Consider the following 19774-nt stretch of genomic DNA (forward strand, 5'->3'; position numbering starts at 1 on the left):
TTCAAACAGAATGAAATAATTTTGCTTGGTTTTGAACTTGATATAAATTCAGCTATGCAGTATACAGTCTTTGTGTCTGGCTTCTTTCGCCCAAGAAATATGTTGTTGCTGTGTAGTAGTCCCATGTTTGAATATCACAGTGATCATCATTGGAATTGTTTCCAGTGTGGGGCTATTGTGAGCAAGGCAGTGGTTATCTTTCTTGAGATCTTTTGGGATATGTATTTACACAGTTCTTTTGGATATGCATCTAAGAGTAGAACTGTTAGATTCTGTTACACAAAGCTGAAGGCAGGATTAGTCAGTTGATACATAGTTGATTTAACGAATGTTTAAAAGAGTATGACAAATAGGTCTCTGCAAATTGGTCATTACACTGTGGTTTCCAAATAAGGAAGCCTAGAATCTCAAGTAAAAGAGACAGTCTTAGCTAATGTATTTTGTTTATTTGGATAGCCTTACTTCATACTGAAACTCTTAATGTTAGCACCTTAGTAATAATGGTGGCAAGTGACTGAAACTCAAGTAAAAATAACTTATATAAAATAAATAAGCTAGAAAAAATACCTTAAAAAAATAAAGGGAGGGGGAATGTATTGGTTGAAGTGATAAAACAAATGTTACCTCCTGCCTTTTTACTGTTTTTGACTCTCAGCTTTGATTTTTCTCCAGAGAAAAATAATTTTCTAGCAGACTTTTCCCTCCTGACAGCAAAAGATGACACCTAGAAGCTTTGGGCTTGTACTAAGATATTAAATGACAAGGAGAGATGCATTTTCTCCTATTGTTCTCCTCATTTCCTCCTCAGAGATGTTGATTGTCTTTGCTGTATCTAGATGGATGGTGTTTTCTGATTGGCTAGGCCTGGATCATTTGTCCAGCTTCAAGGGGAGGGGGCAGTAAGATGCAGTAAGATCAAACCCACATGAACCTCCTGATCTAAATAAAATTATTATAGAACTTGGATGGAGTGGTTTCCAAAGGGATGTTGAGCAGGCAAAATCAAAACAAACAAATGTGTGTACATTACTGTCAGATGGTATATAATCAGGAATAATTAGTTTGTAGCATCATATGTGTTTAACTTGTGTTTTCCAGATTATTGCAAATCATCATATGCAGTCTATTTCTTTTGCTTCTGGAGGGGATCCAGTAAGTATGAATTCATTAAAGTTCCTTTTTTAATAAAAATTAAATTTCTGTGTAAAGCATGTTAGCCACTACCTGTCTTTTCTAAATATCTCATTACAGTTTGGTTCTGACAAAATATTTCCTGTCACTGACTTTGTAAATACTTAGATTAGTGGATAAACTAATAATACTCCATTGTGTTACTAGCCATGGAGTTATCATCTGAGAAGCTTCTTATAGATAACATCAAATTCATAAAAAAACAAGTGTGTTATACATCTGTTGATGGTCCTCCCTCAGAATGTTTTAACGTAGAGTTCCAGGCAGATCCTCCTCCAAGTCAGTTGGATTTGGCACTTTTCAACATAGAGTTCCGGGCAGATCCTCCTAATCAGTTGGATTTGGCACATGAGGGGAAGCCTGTTTGCCATTCTGGCCAGCAGCCAAGGCAACTAAGTCTAATCCAAAATGAGCAAATAAGTTTTCAGAAACTCATGCAGGGAATGTTGAGCTGGGGAGAGAAAACCCATTGTTCCGACCAAGAGGCCACGTGATGCTCAATTGTCATGAATTGTGCAGGTCTGAGTCGGTGCTCTTCCCTCCAAGCGTTCTCTGCAGAGTAGAGGGTCATTCCCGGACCTCCAACTACATCATTTCTAGATCAGAGCAAAAGGAGATGGGCATTGAAGCAAGGAAGCCTATGACCGACCAAGAAACACATCTGTTTAAACCGAGGGAGCAAGAGAAGGATTTTGCTTCTCTGTGACATTATGGCATTTTTCTTGTACCTACAAATGTGCAGGGATTTTACCTGATCTTGCTGCTGCTGCTAAGTCGCTTCAGTCATGTCCGACTCTGTGCGACCCCATAGACGGCAGCCTACCAGGCTCCCCCATCCCTGGGATTCTCCAGGCAAGAACACTGGAGTGGGTTGCCATTTTCATGCCTTCCTCCAATGCATGAAAGTGAAAAGTGAAAGTGAAGTTGCTCAGTCGTGTCCGACTCTTAGCGACCCCATGGACTGCAGCCCACCAGGCTCCTCCATCCGTGGGATTTTCCAGGCAAGAGTACTGGAGTGGGGTGCCATTGTCTTCTCCTGATCTTACACCCTGTCAAAAATCTGCATATAACTATCCGCAGTTCCTCTCTATCCACCCTCCATCCACCCTTGTAATCTGACCTCAACAGCGACACCAAGGGATATGTTTGGTAGCAGAGAGCGTCAACTTCCAGCCTGAAAAGGCCTGCACTGTCACTTCTCTTCCTAACCCTCTATAACTCGACCATCCATGAAGGAACTTGAACACTTTTGTAAAGCAGTGTAAAGTAATGAGTTCTGTAAGAGCAGTGGGAAAAATAATTGTTGCCGTTTGCCTTAAATTTCCCTTTTCAAGTTTTAAACCTCGCTATCATTTAAAAATTGGTATGAAAATCCTCATTTACCCTAGACATGCCCTGCACAGCATCTATCATAGTTCTCCAGAATCCTGATTCTTTTTAGACTGTCTTTATGTGCCTTTAGTTCTTTAAACCAGCCAAAGCACTATTGCTACCAAAGATAGTAAAGAATTTGTAGCTACTGTGGGAAAGTTTGTACCTGCTGAATTGAGTGGCACCTCTGTGTTTTCTACAGGTGGAGAGAAAATCTGCTGATTTGACATAGAAAACTGGGGTGACCAGAGCCTTGGCATTAGAGGTTCCCCCAAGTGAAGTTTTACCCTCAGGTCAGGAAGACAATATGGTGGAGTGCCAGGCTCTGGAGTCAAGTGACTTGAGTTACTTACACTCTCTTAAGTTTCACGGTCCTCTTCTGTAAAATGGGAAATGATCCCCCTTGCCTCAAAGTGTTGTGAGAATTAAGTGAAATGGTGCATATAAACTGCTAGCATAGTGCCTGGCACAGAGTGATAAGAGATAACTGTCCCCAGTATTGCTAACACATGTCTATACTTTCTTAGGACACTGTCTGAGGTAATTTACAGCTTCATAGCTAATTGAGTCCAGGGGTTTGGAAGCTAAAATTCTCCATGACCTAATGTGGTACCTTCTTCCTACCAGATTCCCTCCAAAGTTTCAAAAGTACTGGGTATTTCTTCTCACCTCTTAACCTTGCTCACCCTCACTTTTACTCCCTTCTCAAAAACAATTTACTTGTCTCCCTTCAGTCAGTCCTGAAGACAGTTCTTGGTAATGCTTTTGTATCTGTATATACTTTCTCCATCTCAAGAATGCATTATGAGTATGAGAAAATTAAATATACTTCTTATATTTCCTCCCATTGTTTGTGCTTTTAACATTCTTTAAATTCTCCCAAATATTTACAGTTATGGAATTTTAAGAGATTCTTTTGAACATGAGGAAACTGAGGCCTGGAAATACAAGAAGTGTATTTAATTTTCTCATGCTCACAATGCATTCTTGAGACCTCTTTCCCATCAACTAAGACAGCAGACAACTTTGCAAGCATCATACCACCTCTTCAACTTTAAAATGGGCAGCCAAGCCCCCACAATTGTGTCTTTGCTTCTAAATTTATATAATATAAAGCTCATTGGCACGACCTTATTTATATATAAGATATTTCAAATTTTTTGTCTTTTTGTATAAGAGAGATTTACTTAGGTATATGTTATTTTCTAAAATAACTGAAGACAAGTTATACTGACCCTGAGATCCGTTTCCTGTATGATTCATTGTGGGTTATTAAGTGATTGTCCTTGAGGGTATTACAAACGTGGACTTTTATTTCCTGCCGGTTGATTTCATCTTCCCTCTAGAGAGTCATACTTCTAATCTGCAAATGGCATTGTGTGTATTTTTTTCTGAGAACTGAGATAACAAAAAAGCATCTTTAATTATTAAAATCTTATCATTCATCAGCATACCATTTTCAATAAAAGTCAAAATTACCAAGTAGCTTTTTGTTTGTTTTTACAAAGCCAGCATCACATCTCTCTTTTTTAAACATTAAGTTGAAATGGTGCTGTTATATCTTCTTTTTAAGTGTCTTTATTTTTATACAGTTATTAAAGGTAAATTTCATTTGCAGTTATTATAAAATATTGGCTGTATTCCCTGTGTTATACAATACACCCCTAAGCCTATTTAAACCCTAGAGTTAGTACCTCCTCTCCCCCTCCCCTGTGTTGTCTCCTGCTCTGGGTACCACTAGTTTGAAGCACATCTTTTGGAATTCCTTAGGATTTTCGTGGGTTCTCTATTTCAGAAATGATCTCTTCTTTCTATATATTGATCAAATAAATGCCTTTTATTTTTACTATATTATTCCTTAAGTTGCGCTGCATAAAAGCAAGCTAACCACCACAAAACCATGTCTCTTTAATCAGCTTATTTTCTGGTCTACAAGGTATCTGTTTGGACAACTGGGAAATCATGGTGTAACGTCCTAGTTTATGACATGAACTTTGTGGTTACATAACCCCTGGTATTTCAACTTTCAACACAGGAGAGTAATAGTCCCTAACCATTTTAAAAGAATATTTGGTCCTAACACAGTCCCTACCTACATTCTCTTTTATTCTTAGTGATATTGTCTGCCTCTAAATTTTTAATTATCAGATTCTCTCCCCAAGGGGCAGAGAATGTAGACTCTACAGTTGCTAAGTATATATTATGTATTTGGTTATGTTTCCTCCTAGGATGCTTTCCTTTGCTCTTTAAACAGAAACCTTAGTATCAGTGTTTGCCTGACTATCATACCCTAAATGTACTCTTTTATCTTTCACCAGTACAGTCTGTTCATTTTAAATGCAATCATTTTCCCTTTTTTATAGGATACTACAGACTATGTTGCCTACGTAGCTAAAGATCCAGTTAATCAACGAGGTATGGAAAGCAACTTCTAGATTTTCCTAAGAGTTGGTATATACCAACTTTTGAAAGTAACAAGCAATTATTTTCAATATGTAAAGTGATGAGTATCACTAGAGTGTATTGGGGGTCTAGAAATATTATGTAAATATGTGTTTGAAATAAATAGTCCTGCCAGCAGAGCAGAGGAGAAAAAATTATAGCTGGGATTTAAATCCCTTCAACCAAAAGTGTTACCATCTATTTGTATAAATGAAAGGGAAGCTGTTTCAGTAAGGATAGATGGGCTGGCTGCTACATCCCCAGTGGACAAATGAATTGCACACAAGACCCAAATCAGTGAGGTCATGGGCCTGTGGTTGCCTTGGCAAGTGTGTGTGCACGTGTGTGTTCATAGGTGTTAAGCCTGTGCCTTGCTATTTAAGAGCCTGGCATTGCTACTCTGAGTGTCTGGCTTTTTTTCATCTTTTAGATCTCAGTTTTAATGTCTCTTCTTCAAAAGACCTTTGACTGATAGCATCTACTGTCTCCAGGAGTATATGCCGCTCTGCTGGGTTATAACTTTGTTTCTCTTCTATTGACACTTATGCTACATTTTAATTGTTTTTGTTACTCACTTGTTTATGTGTTTAGTGTCTGTCCTTTGTACTAAAAGCTACTGGAGGGCAGGAACTTGTTTCTGTTACTGTTGTTTCCCAAGCACTCATCAAATGCCTTGCGTGTAGTGATGATCAGTAACTATTTTTGTTAAATGACAGAGTGAATGGAAGAGTGAATTGATGAATTGTCTCATCCCAGAATTTAGTAAGATTGCCTAAGAAACTCACCTGCCAGCCACATTTTGTGTCAAGGGCCTGAAGTTAGGCCACTGAGACTGTAGACAGACATGATGAGTGTTGCTTCTCATCCCTGACTCTGGGATATTCAGACTCAGTTTAGGGACTAGTGTTAGGTTGCTTCCCCTCCTTCAGTTCAGTTCAGTCGCTCAGTCACGTCTGACACTTTGCAACCCCATGAACCGCAGGACACCAGGCCTACCTGTCCATCACCAACTCCTGGAGTTCACTCAGACTCACGTCCATCGAGTCGGTGATGCCATCCAGCCATCTCATCTTCTGTCATCCCCTTCTCCTCCTGCCCCCAATCCCTCTCAGCATCAGGGTCTTTTCCAATGAGTCATCTCTTCACATGAGGTGGCTAAAATATTGGAGTTTCAGTTTCAGCATCAGTCCTTCCAATGAACACCCAGGACTGATCTCCTTTAGGATGGACTGGTTGGATCTCCTTGCAGTCCAAGGGACTCTCAAGAGTCTTCTCCAACACCACAGTTCAAAAGCATCAATTCTTCGGTGCTCAGCCTTCTTCACAGTCCAACGCTCACATCCATACATGACCAATGGAAAAACCATAGCCTTGACTAGACGGACCTTTGTTGGCAAAGTAATGTCTCTGCTTTTCAATATGCTATCTAGGTTGGTCATAACTTTCCTTCCAAGGAGTAAGCGTCTTTTAATTTCAAGGCTGCAGTCACTGTCTGCAGTGATTTTGGAGCCCCCAAAATAAAAGTCTGACACTTTCCACTGTTTCCCCATCTATTTGCCATGAAGTGATGGGACCGGATGCCATGATCTTCATTTTCTGAATGTTGAGCTCCTTAACTAGAGCCTATTAGTTGAACAGTACCCTTTATCACCTCAGGGTGGAGTTTGCCCCCAAACATTCATTAAGTATGTATGGAGTGAAATTTGGAAATTCAAAGAGCTATAAAAACATGAGGCAAAAATGCAAGTGGCATACTGGGGAGCAGGGCTTCCCTGGTGGCTCAGTGGTAAAGAATCTGCCTGCCAAAGCAAGAAATGCAGGTTCAATCCCTGGGAAGATGCCTTGGAGAAGGAAATGGCAGTCTACTCCCAATACTTCACTATACTCGCCTGGGAAATCCCTTGGACAGAGGTTGCAGGCTACAGTCCATGGAATCACAAAAGAGTTGGACACGACTTAGCAACTAAACAACAACAACAAATACTGGGGAGCAGGTGAATAAACACACCTAATAGGATGCAGGTTGTGTATGTAGGGGGAAAAAGTCAAAAAAGGACATCTAGAGGGCAGATAGGAGAGAGCTAATAAGTAGAGACAATCTTATGAGCAGATGGGTGGAGAAAGCAGTTTACAAAGCAGAGATTTAGGAAGGTTCATTTGGCAGCAGGGTGCAGTGGATGGATTCAGGGAGGGGGCAGGTCCATTTGGAAACTATCATGATTGTCAGAAACGAAATTGTGAGGACCGCCTGCTGGCACAGTACCCAGCACAGTGTAGATGCTCAGGAAATGTGGCCCAAGAGAGCGTGGCTTGATGAAATCGGAAGAACGGGTTTTAAATACTGTGCGATACTCCTTTAAAATAGACTCTAAGGGACTTCCCTGGTGGTCCAGTGGCTAAGACTCCATGCTTCCCTTCGCAGGGGGCCCGTGTTCAATCCCTAATCAGGGAACTAGATCCCACATGCCACAACTAAAAATGTTGCCTGCTGCAATGAAGACTGAAGATCCTGCATGCTGCAACTAAGACCCAAAACAGCCAAAGAAAATAAATAAATAAAAATAAATATTTTTTTAAAAGAATAAATCAAATAGACTCTAAGCTACATAATAAAGAATGGGTATTGCTCAAAGAGTAGATGGGAGAGACAGGAGCTAGTGAGGGAAGGGGAGTAGGGATGGAACATAACAAAGGATACCAGAAGAGCAACCTCTTTTAATCAAGCCTGAGCTTCCCTGAAGTTGTTGTTTAGTCACTAAGTTGTATCCGACTCTTTGTGACCGCATGGATTTAGCTCACTAGGTTCCTCTGTCCATCCTAAACTTCAGTTTCTTTCTTTTTTTATGTGAAAAAATTATTTTTAATTGGGGGAAAATAGCTTTACATTACCTCCCTCTTGAACCTTCCTCCCCTCCCCTCATCCCACCCCCCCTAGGTAGTAATAACAATGTTAGTACTTGCTAACATTGTTGAGAGGAGTAACAGATAATACCAAGAAAGCACTGTTTCCTTTCCTGTCTTCTCATCTTTCTGTCTTCTTAGGGAAACAGGTCTGTCTGACAGCTAGATGACTTAGGAACATAATGTGATTTTCTTAGACAAAAAAGTTAGTGTCTCCTCATCACATTCTGCTCCTTTTCTTGTCCCCTGGCCCCTTCTCTTGTGTACCTTCTCTGCGAGAAGCCATTCTGTTTACGGCACACCCACTATTTGCACACCCCTCAAGTGTTAAATCCTTTCCCCTCACCTGTGCCTCTGGACTTTAATTTCTGCACAGAGGCACTGCCACAGCTCTTGAGTCCACAACTAATTATTAATTACATACTAAGACACAAGAGGCTGAGGTAATTGTTGTAGAAGAAAAATAATGTCTGGCCACCATGGGCTCATCATCATGGGGGAGAGAAACAGAGCGTGTTCAATGTGCAGGAGAAGAGGGGAGCATGGGAACAGTGCCTGGAGCCTGCCAGGTGCTCAGGTAGGCTTTGTGCAGAAAGTGAATAAAGGCACAAGTGGAGTGAGAGCTTAGGGCTGTGGGTTTGGTTGGTGGGTAAAGGTGGGTTGCAAAGAAAGCCAAGAGTAAAAGTAGAGGAGCCATGGCTGAAAGGGAAGAAACACTGTCAAGGCTTAGAATGCCAGCCAAAAGGTTAACTGGGGGCTGTTGAAGATTTTGAGCTTTATAAAGAATTATTCTGGTTTCTGCCATTCTACTAAAATTGTAAAATGATAACTTTTCTGGCCTTTGCCTCTGTAAAGGTGATATTGAGGGCAGGAAAGTGGTCTGGAATTGTGGAGTTCAGTTTGGAGGACATCTCACTGGTCCTGGGCAGGGCTGATGATGCTCTAAACTACATGGGCAGGAGAAGGGACAGTCTATACAAAATTGTGAAGTAATAGTTCTTGGGAGCCATTTGGATAAGAACATTGATAAAGAAATAGAAATCAGGTCATCTCGAGGACTTAATGAGATATTGTATTCAATGCGCATATCTCAATGCCTGGGTCATTATAAGTATTCAATAAATGATAGCTATTATTATTATTGTCCTGAGTGATTTGAAGTGGCTTGCCAGTAAAAAAAAACAGGCATTTTTACAAATAGGAAAAACAATCCAATAGAGAAGAACAAAAAAAAAGTTATCGTATATTTTGTGCTCACCACATGCTAGGCATTGTCAGGAATACTTTCTGCATGGTCTCTTTTCATCCTCACAACAGTCCTATGAAGTAGATATTAATGTTACTGCTTTTTTAAAGAAGCAGGCTCTGGGATTGAAAAGGTAGTTTTAAAAACTCACCCAGCCAGTAAGCACCTGGACCAACTTCAGGTCTGGAGGACACACAAAAGAAGGTTACCAGACACCAAGAAACAGAAAAGAAAAGCAAAAAACTTACTAGCACGCAAAGAAACACAAATTGTAAATAGCTATCATATTTGTCTTTTATAAAAAGTTAAAGCGTGATTTGGAGTTGTAGTATCTCCTGAACACTTCTGGTAGGAGTGTAGATCCAAATGTTTCAGAAAGCATACTGAAAATTTGCATCAAAACTTTAAAAAGTGTCAATACTTTTAAAAAATAACTTTATTTCTGGCTGTGCTAGGTCTTCGTTGCTGCATGCAGGCTTTGCTCGAGTTGCCTCGAGCTGGGGCTGCTCTTCGTTGGGGTGTGCGGGCTGCTCCTTGTGGAGGCATCTCTTCTTGCAGAGCATGGGCTCTAGCGTGCTCGGACTTCAGTATATGCAGCACGTGCACTCAGGGGTTGTGGCTCCCTGGCTCTAGAGCACAGGCTCAGTAGTTGTGGTGCACAGGCGTAGTTGCTCCGCAGCTTGTGGGATCTTTCCAGATCAGGGATCGAACCGGTGTCTGCTGCATTGGAAGGCAGATTCTTTACTGCTGAACCATCAGTGAAACCTGTGTAAACAGTTTTGAATCAGCAATTTCACTTCTAAGAAATGAGACATGTACAAAGATTAAGCAATAAAGATCACTGGAGGCTCAGCAGTAGAGAACCCGCCTGCAGTGCAGGAGATGCAGGAGATGTGAGTTCAGTCTCTGGGTCCAGAAGATCCCCTGGAAGAGAGCACAGTAACCCTCCAGTATTCTTGCCTGTAGAATCGCATGGACAGAGGAGTCTGGCGGGCTGCAGTCCATAGGGGCACAAGGAGTCTGAGAGCAAATTATTTAAATGAATCCATAGGCTGTTCTACCATGCAGCAATTAATGCTATTAAGTAAGAGTGTTCTGAGTTTACCTGGTGACCAATACAGCTTACCCCTGTAACTGCTGTAAATGAAGAATTGCTTCACTTCTTACTTCAAATGTGTGCAGGGCAGGACAGTTTGAATATCTTCTCTGAATCTAGTCTGTGAAGAGGTCCCGATTTGCCTGGACTACCTGGATACAGGCGTGTCGTGGTCCTGACTCTATAAAGAAAGCAAAAAAAAACAAAACAAAAACACAAAAAGAACCCTGTAAAACCAATTTAAATTGACCCAATTATGTATGTTTATGTTTATGGCTCTAAAATAAATGTGCTATCATCTTGGTGACATTGATAAACTGTGGTCTGACAGCTGGCTAGTTGCTTCAGACTGATTTCTTCCTAAGGGCTGGTAGACTCTATGCTTCGGCCCCATAGCACCATCTGGTGGGTGATCTGAGAAGCTGCATCTTTGAATTTCAGCTGCTGCTAAGTCACTTCCGCCATGTCCAACTTTGTGTGAGCCCATAGACAGCAGCCCACCAGGCTCCCCCTGGGATTCTCCAGGCAAGAACACTGGAGTGGGTTGCCATTTCCTTCTCCAATTTCTAGTTTTCCCATAAAAACCAAAAGCAAATGAACAACAAAAGCAAAACTGGTCTATTTAAGCATAAAGCATTAAAGAAGGGTCTGTTATTCTCTAAGAATTGTTCTCAGTCTCTTGTCCATGACTATCCAGTTAGGAAACCAAATGAAAAAGAAGAATATGAATCTGAGATTCTTTTACATCCTACTTAATAGAGTACCTGATACTCAAGAATAGAATTGTAGATCTGTTCACAGACAGAACATTCTTTTCATTTCACAATGAAAAGAACCCAAGTCTGTGTCTAATTCAGACATGGAGGTCAAAGCTCAGACGCCCCCACATCACTGGAAAGTCAAATTGTTTGGGGGAGAATTGGGATTTTCTCTATGCTTGTTTTTCTTCCTTCTCATTAGCTACAGATTAAGAAATTCTTGACCAAGCTGGTGCTTATCTGAGTTTTTGGAGATGGGTCTAGCAATGGGAATTGGGTATGTTTGTATGTGATTCAAAACCCATTCCTGTCTAGGTCATGACCACCCTAAAAAAGAACAAAGAGCATTTTTACAGAGCAGCATATAAGTGGCAACAAAAGCGCTGTCAAAATGTGTGTGCTCCTGAAAGTGGTGAGGCTGCAATGGAAACTTGCACAGGGTCAGGCATCGTGTCCAGCCGTTCCTTTCCTGGAGATAGGCACCGCTGTTTTTTCTTCTCCTTCTGTTTACTCTTTAAAGAGTAATATGACAGTAACACGGTTATCCAAAGGAAAGTAGAAAATCATGTTGGTAAACATCAGCCCAGGAAAAGGACCAAAGCCTCAAGTATCAGAATCAGAAAAGTTGAGAGAAATAAAACGTTTTGGTAGTACATGAGAAATGGTAGAGGACGGTTGGTGGGTTTGGGTCATTCATTCATTCCTGTATGCCCACGTGCCTTGCCCTGTTCCTCGGAGAGTTTAAAGTACTATAATCAAGGGAGGACAGGATTTCTGTAAAGCAGGAAGGGACTTCAGAGATCATGCAATGCCCTGTCTTGGCAGGTGAGGGCCTGGGTGTAGCATACCTTTTTCACATAGACTGTGGTAATATTGGCCATTGAGCTGGGACCTGCATCTTATCACAGAGTTCTTTCAGCCATTATTGTTTTCTCATCCCTCTCATGGGAGATAAACTTTGGTTTTTCTTATTTATCTGTTTATTTACAGTTGAATTTCCCACCTCTCCCACTATCTTTTCCATCTTTATCTCAAGACATCTTGTTTATCCTAAGAGAAAATTAAATAAATTTTTTCCATTTTGATTTTTAAAAATATTTGTTTTTAATTGATGATTGCTTTACAATATTGGTTTTATTTCTGGCCTTGACTTCATTTTTAATTGGACTAGGAATTTATGAGATGAAAAAAATAATTCAAGTGAGTTACCTTTTTTTTACCATAGTGTAACACAACTAGTTTGGGGTTCAACCAAAGGACCCATGTCCAAGGGCACTTTATAGGTTTAAGGATGTGAAACCTAACCAGGAAGGAGGAGACCACTTCCACAAATGATCCAAGCGGTCATTTGTACCACTCAGTGGTCATGAAACCTTCCCCATGATAGGGGCCTACTGCCAGTCTCACTTCAGTAGAACTGAAGATGATTTCTCACAGCAGAGTTATGGGTGTGAGTCAGAGAAATCAACGTTAATTCATTCAACACATACTTTTAAAACACCTTCAGTGCCTTAGTCACTGTGTGATGCTAGTGTAGAGAAAAAAAGGGGGCAATATACAATGGCAATCTGAAAATAGACCAAACATTTTCCTTTGGTAAGAAGGCTATTAATTTATAGACATTGTTAATCGGGTTTTCAAAACTGTAATTAGCTCCTAAGTCTATTTCAAGATCCAGGTTGCTTCTTGAAAGGGGCAACCTTACAAGAAGTGATCAATAACCCTTTTGGAGATTTGATATCTTAGCATCATTTGATTTAGTAATACCATCCCCTGCCTACACACACACACACACACACCTCCCTTCCAAAAGTTCAGAGACATAAATTCCTTAAGTGAATGTCCAGCTAATTCTGAAATGAGAATTGTCTGATATTCCTTGAGTTGATTATCAACATAAAGCTGGGAAACCATTGTAGGTTCTACCATAAGCTACTGTTATAGGCTCTGCAAATCCAGGTAGGCGTGAATGAATTTTGTGAAAGTGTTAGTTGCTCAGTTGTGTCTGACTCTTTGTGACCCCATGGACTGTAGCCTACTAGGTTCCTCCGTCCATGGGATTCTCCAGGCAAGAATACTGGAGTGGGTTGCCATTTCCTTCTCCAGGGGATCTTCCTGACCCAGGGATTGAACTTGGGCCTCCTGCATTACAGGCCGATTCTTTACCATCTGAGGCACCAGGGCTTAATTGAATTTTATTTTACTTTAAATAAATATAAAATCCTTCTCAAGACTACTCAGAGCCTAAAAACATGCCTTCATCACAATAGTTATCCTCCTTTCCTCAGGTATGTATCCCTTTTAGTAAAATGTTCCATATTGTTCCCACAGTCCTGTTTCACAGCTTCCTTTTTATTTAATCTAATTCCCTAGGTACCTACTTAAGCCTTTCCTGTTCTCAGAAAATAGCTGACAGTTTTTACAACATTCTTGTATATATTGAACAATTATCAAGCTTTTCCCTCATTCCTCAATTCTTCAGCCTATACAGACCAATGTATTTTTGAAAATCTTCTCATGAAACTTATTACCGTATCTTAAGTAATCTTTATGATTTTAAGTCATCCTTAGGAAACTTCAAATTTAGTTCAGTCGTATATTAAGGCCCTGAGCACAATACCATACTCTCATCAAGGCAACCGACATTCCATGAGATGGGGAGATTAATTTATGGTCCCCTGAACACAAGCTCTGGTTTTTACTTAGCAGTAGGAGATTTGCTAATTCACCTGTGATGTTCTGTCAGCTGCCCCCTCCACAAGTTAATTCTTTAATTTGCTAGTGATAGCTAGCCCTTTCTAGTAACAGCTTTGTAGAGAAAGTATCTATAAAAATGTTAATATCCTTTGATAATATCAGCCTTCACGAAATCTTGATTTGGTGTTTATTGGAGATAGTTCTTTAGTCGGATTTCAAAGACAGGGATTACCACACCTTCACTGATTTCGAGTAGCAATGACAGGGCAAAGGGATGGCTAGAGGAAAGGGTAGTCTGAAGCCCCTGTCTTCATCAGTAGCTCACCCCTCATTTGTGAGGGGTGCATTTAGAAAGTTATTTCGTTTCCAGCCATCTGTAGAGTACCATGCAAAGACAAGGCGGCACACGTCGTCTTGTCAGGTTGTTGCCCTAAAATCATCTTTTGTATTGAATTCTAGAGCTAGCACGGAACATGAATCACATTATTAGTCAAGATCAGTCTGCCTTTATTAAAGTGTGAGCCCCAAATACCTGCCTTAAGACTGGAATTTATAAGTGTTTTGAAGTATTTCATTGTAAAATGAGTGTTTCTTCTCTTTGACGCATATAAAATACGAAGCATGCAATTTCAGAGCTACAGAAAACTTGGAAACCTACTTCCTTTTATTTACCAGTTCATGTTCTGGAAGTATTTCAACTTTATAAAATCTTCTCTTACTGAAAATTTATTGTAATTTTTTGGTATGTCCTCTTGCAGCCTGCCACATACTGGAATGCCGCAATGGAATGGCCCAAGACGTCATAAGTACCATAGGACAGGCTTTTGAACTCCGGTTTAAACAGTATTTGAAAAATCCTTCTTTGAATACTTCTTGTGAAAGGTCAGCCAGGAATTCTATGATTATTTGACTTACCATACTTTGTTTTGTTTTAAAATTAATATGGCATTTAAAATGGACTAATGAAATTAGTAATTTCTTATTTATCAATAGATACAGTTTCCATACAAACTAATAGTGACATTTTTACTCTTCTTCCTTTCTTATTTGTCTAGATATTTCCTCTTGCTTTGTAATAGAATTAGAGGAAACACTAAAAGTGAGAAGGGGTTGATCCTCTTTCTCTGATGTTGTGCAGAGCTCTGAATTAATTAGGTAGTGTCATAAAATGAGCAAGAAGAAATTTCTCAGGTTTGTTTCAACCCCAGATCCCTTGCATATCAGTTAAAAGAGTTAATAAAGAACAAAATCCTAAGAAATGTGTGTAGCAGGAACTCCTGTTTGCTGGTGTGTAGTGCAGATAGCTCAGCTCCAGCCAGACCAAGGGGTAGAGCATGACGTGACCCAGGGCTCAGGTTGTCCTGTCTGCAGCACAGAAAGTCCACAGTGAAAGCTGAACCCTTTCAGGCCTCTCAGACTCCACCGCGTGTGGAATGCAGTGAGGTCCTTGGCTTGCAGAATTCATACCCAAGATATAAAATTCTTGGACACTTGTAAATGCATTTCTGGAACCTCCCCTAATTTATCATTTTGTGTATCAACAAACACCAGACTTGGAGATCTCTTCTCAGAGGTTGTTTAGCACGGCAAAGAGGGGCTATCAGCAGGCCTTAATGTTGAATTTTTTTCTAGGGTGGCTCTTGCATTTTAGTGCTGTGTTTTCATTGACATGTAAAGAACCCAACAAAGCTGTGGGTTGTCAGTGGAGTCAACTCAGTCCAAATGGACTTGATTTATTTTTTTCTCATAAAAGCTTTGACTAAATCCAGTTTGGAAGAAAAATCTGTTTTTTGTTTTTTGTGTTTTTTTTGCCCTGTTTCTTAAAAACAATGCATGCTTACATGAATCTACCCGCTTGCCACATATGGTTCTAATATTTCTTTATGAATCACATATACTCCAGATTTGTGCAGACAAGATAGCTGGCCATAGCTCTTGTATTTTTTTTTTCTCGTCTTGGTTTATAGCAAACTGAGCCAGGCCCTCTGCTCAGTATCTAAATTTTCTTTGAGCAAAAATGCTGCAGTGAAAGTGGGCTGAAGAATTCAAGGAAAACTTTGTATTTTTATTCGATTGACAAAAAACAACTTACATTCAGGAAGTTAGTATATATATATGTATAGGTACATATTTTATTACTGAGAGGAGATGTGAAATCATCACGCATGGCACTTTTTGTTGGCTCACCCCACTTTGATTGTCTACAGAAAGCTAAACAATTCAGCCATCTGGTTGCTTCTATCCAGATGTTTGACATCACTTAAGCACAGCTATACTCTTAAAGCACAAAAAGTTTTTCAGGATGATTTGCATGATTCTGATCTCTCTGCATCCGCTACAGCATATGAATTCCCACCCAGCCTCTTGGGGATCCTTTTTTCCCTTACAGCGAGGAGGTGCCTGTGGATGGCCATGCTGAGGAGAGAGAAGATCATGAGTATTATAATGAAATCCCAGGGAAGCAGCCGCCTGCAGGTGGTGTTTCAGATGTGCGGATCAAAGTTCAAGCCACAGACCAAATGGCTTACTGCCCCATACGGTGTGAAAAGCTGTGCTATTTGGTAAGTAATAGTTTATTGCTATTGTAGCTAACAATGCAGTCCTGTCCTATCATTGAGCTTAATTTGAGGATTTCCAAATGCTACTTTACAGAAGATATCATCTTCCTCAATACAGAGCCAGAGAATGAATCATTGTCAGAGCCTGTGCTAAGTAACTTTTACTACTAATCCCCCAACCTCATCCTCAGCAGGTGACCTCACATCTCACTTCTCTGGAAAGACTAGGACAGTCCAACGTGTAATCCTCAACTTCATCCTTCCCTGTCTCCCAAGTGTTCCTGTGTCCTCCTTGGTTCTCTTCCTTAGCTACTGTCTCCACAGCTAATCCTTCCCCCAAGCTCCTGACCCTGTTCCCTCCCACCAGCACTGTGCCCTTGTTCTGTCCATCAATCTGTATTTCCATCTTTATTTTTTTCTCTGTATACCAGTTCTTTCTCTCTGTCTGCAGATAAACTTGGACTCTCCCAACCCATCTAATAATGTCCCACCTCCCTGTCATCCTTCTTTCATCCACAGACTTGTAGAAAACACTATTTCTGCATTCACGTCCACACTACACTTCCAAAATCTGAACTCTGCTTGACAGCTTGATAGAAATTTCTTTCACAGTGCTCACCAGTGGTTTTTTGGTTGTTTGGTTGTCAGTTTAATTGCTGAATCTATTTCCTTCAGTATTTTGAATCTGTCTATAGCGTGTGATACCTGTTGGCTTTCTCTGTCTTTTTTAGACCTCTTCTTTTAGCTTCTAAAACATTTCCACATGTCATTTATTCTGCATCTTTAGTTGCTGCTTTTCTTTCTTTTTCTAGTTTTCTAAAATTTTATTACGAATATATTCAAACAGAGAAAAAAGTTGAAAGAATTACACATGAATACTCACCACCTAGATTCTATAATTATAACTTTACTCTATTTGCCCTGTCATCCTATGTAGCTATCATCCATCAATGCTTCTTATTTTTGATGCATTTCAAAGGAAGTTGCATCTTACCTTTTTTTGATCTTGTTTTCTTGCATGCCCACCCCTGTGAAACCAAGCATCTGCTTTACTGCCATGGACTCCCTTTCCAATGCTCTGCCCTTGGCCCTGGTGTTTCCTCTGACATGCCACCTGTGTACACACTCGACCAGCTTCTTTGTCTTCAGCCATACCTGCCTTTCCAGCTGTGATTAAACTCAGCATTGTACTTTGACTCCAAGCCAGATTTCTCTCCTGATGTGCTCAAGTTTATTAATGGCATTCCTATTCTTTCACTAATCTACAGTTTTTTGTTTTCTCACACTTTAGGCCATATATCGACACAGTCTTCAAGACCTAGGATCCTACCATGAAAATATCTTGAATCTACTCAGCCTATATCTTTCCTATTGCATCTTTCTAAGTTCTGGTCCAGATTTGCTCAGGTGACCCTGAAGGCCCCTTCTCTGTCTCCGGTTTCATTCCCTCAAACCCTCCTCCATGGTACTGATGGATTAATCTTTCTAAAGCATAGATATTACCCTTCTCAAAGGTATCAGTGGATCCCATACCGTTCCTGAAGAGAGATGTGTATATGGATAATCGAAGCCTTTGATAGCATGAGATTTTTCTAGGATGAAAAGTGAGTCTGGCATACACCTCAGTAGAGCAGGACTCCAATTTGCCAACTCACAGTTAGATAGAAGTTTGCTAAATGGCCAGTGTTTGTACAAGTGTCCTGGAAATCACACTTTCTGGCTGAGCTTGGATTGAGTCCTGGAATGTGACCTCCCAAGCAGAAGCAATAAGCCTCAGGGTATAGACCTTCCGGTTATGACCCCCCACACCCTAATCAGACCCACCTCTGCAGCTCCAAAACAATTCACTGGGAAAGGAGGCTATACTTCCCATTCAAAGTATCAGTTTCTTTTTCTCACTTTATCTCACTTCCTGTGTCAGAAAGTGGTGTTTTCTACTAAATTCTGCTGGAAGCTTTATGTGTCTTTTGCAAGTTTATGAACTTATATTATGTTTGTAAATGTTTCACAATTTGTTGTTTGCACAGCCTGGAAACTCCAAGTGCAGCAGCATGTATGAGAACTGTCTGGAACAAAGCAGGGCCATAGGTAGGTACAATTGCATTTCCCTATCTGCCGCACTTTTTATTCCTTTTACGTTATGTGATCGTGTGTGGCCCTTGCTCTTAAATATTTCATGGGAAAGTCAGGTGTATAAACCAAACACTCTGAGAAGCCTTCCCACACTCTGAAAAGCGCAGGATGCTATGTGTGTCAGTGAGAAAGCTGTGGTTCTCGCTTGCTCATGTGTACTCTTCCACACTACAGTTCTGCTTTAAGGAGCCCTTCACTGCTCTGAATATCATGAGAGCTCTCTCACCGGAAAGGTGATTTCTCTACTCATAACTCAAGGGAGTTCCACTTCAAAGAATATCAGACAGTAAGCTAACATGAAAATTGATGCTTGTCAGATCCATTAGGATTAAGAGAAAAGCTTTATTTCTGCTTGGCAAAGAGAACAAAAAGAGATCTGAAATGTGAGAGTCCCAATTAGAAGTTCATACACCCCTTACTTGCCAGGGCCTTAAATGTCTTATTACTACACATGATAATTGGCGTTGGGCACAACTCTTGCACAACACAATTGTAGGGCATACATAGACTATCACGTTGGAAATGCATTTTCATTAAAACATTCTACTGCTGGTCATTTTATTCTTATAAATTGTTAAAAGTATTTCTTTGGGAAGGAAAGTTTTGCAGCTTTAGAGTAGAAGATAACTGGACATTATAAATAATGCACTGGGGGATAGAGCTGGATAACTACGCTTAGGGAGTCAAATTAGCAGCAGCTTGCCAACTAGAAGGTAGTCTCTTATTTCCATGGGTATTTGCATATTTCTTATAGAATTTTTTCAATGTAATCCATTAATTTTATTATTTCTTATACAGTAGGGATACATGAGGATTTTGGTACCGCTATGATCATCACTTTCCTCTACCCTGCAAAATAATGGGAGTTATGAACTTAGGTAGTATTTAAAATTTTTTAAAACATAGTTCTTTCTGAACTGTGCCATTCTTTAAGCTTACGTAAAATTCTGAATGCATTCTTAATAATAAGACCAAAAGCAAATTAAATTAGTATCAAGTGTAAATGTATTTTTAAACCTGTGTTCTCTGGGAGCTGCAATTGCTTTGTTCTTTCCTTTTTTCCTTTACTCTGGAAATTCCTAACCTAGGATTTAATAGTCAGGAGCCTACCGCATGTGCTTTGTACTGTTGTATCCATTTTCTACCTGTGCTGAAGGTCACTTTGAAATAGCTCCGTGTCCTATTTTATCTCATTCTATGTTCTTCATTTATCCAACAATGCACTCAGTGATCATCAGGACCTCTGTGGGTCAGGCATTGAGCTGGTGCTGGGGGTGGAGACACAATTGGCTTTCATGAAGCTTGCAGTGTATAGGGTGTATAGGGTGTGCCGGAGGGCAACCTAACTTAATCTGGAGGACTAGAGAGGGTCTCCTTATGG

At 40.2% G+C, this 19774-nt stretch overlaps 1 protein-coding gene across 2 annotated transcripts in view; it reads left to right on the top strand.

The window, feature by feature from the left end:
* SHC4 (SHC adaptor protein 4) overlaps positions 1 to 19774 on the top strand; it is a 131452-nt gene that overhangs the window by 88969 nt on the left and 22709 nt on the right. For both annotated transcript variants that reach the window (XM_004010631.6, XM_042252495.2), the window contains exons 5-9: positions 1099 to 1152; positions 4926 to 4977; positions 14461 to 14584; positions 16092 to 16263; positions 18288 to 18348. In XM_004010631.6, the coding sequence (XP_004010680.1) occupies positions 1099 to 1152; positions 4926 to 4977; positions 14461 to 14584; positions 16092 to 16263; positions 18288 to 18348 (463 nt within the window). The remainder of the gene's footprint in view (positions 1 to 1098; positions 1153 to 4925; positions 4978 to 14460; positions 14585 to 16091; positions 16264 to 18287; positions 18349 to 19774) is intronic.

The sequence above is a fragment of the Ovis aries genome, chromosome 7 (assembly GCF_016772045.2).
Source record: "Ovis aries strain OAR_USU_Benz2616 breed Rambouillet chromosome 7, ARS-UI_Ramb_v3.0, whole genome shotgun sequence".
Taxonomy (NCBI): Eukaryota; Metazoa; Chordata; class Mammalia; order Artiodactyla; family Bovidae; genus Ovis; species Ovis aries.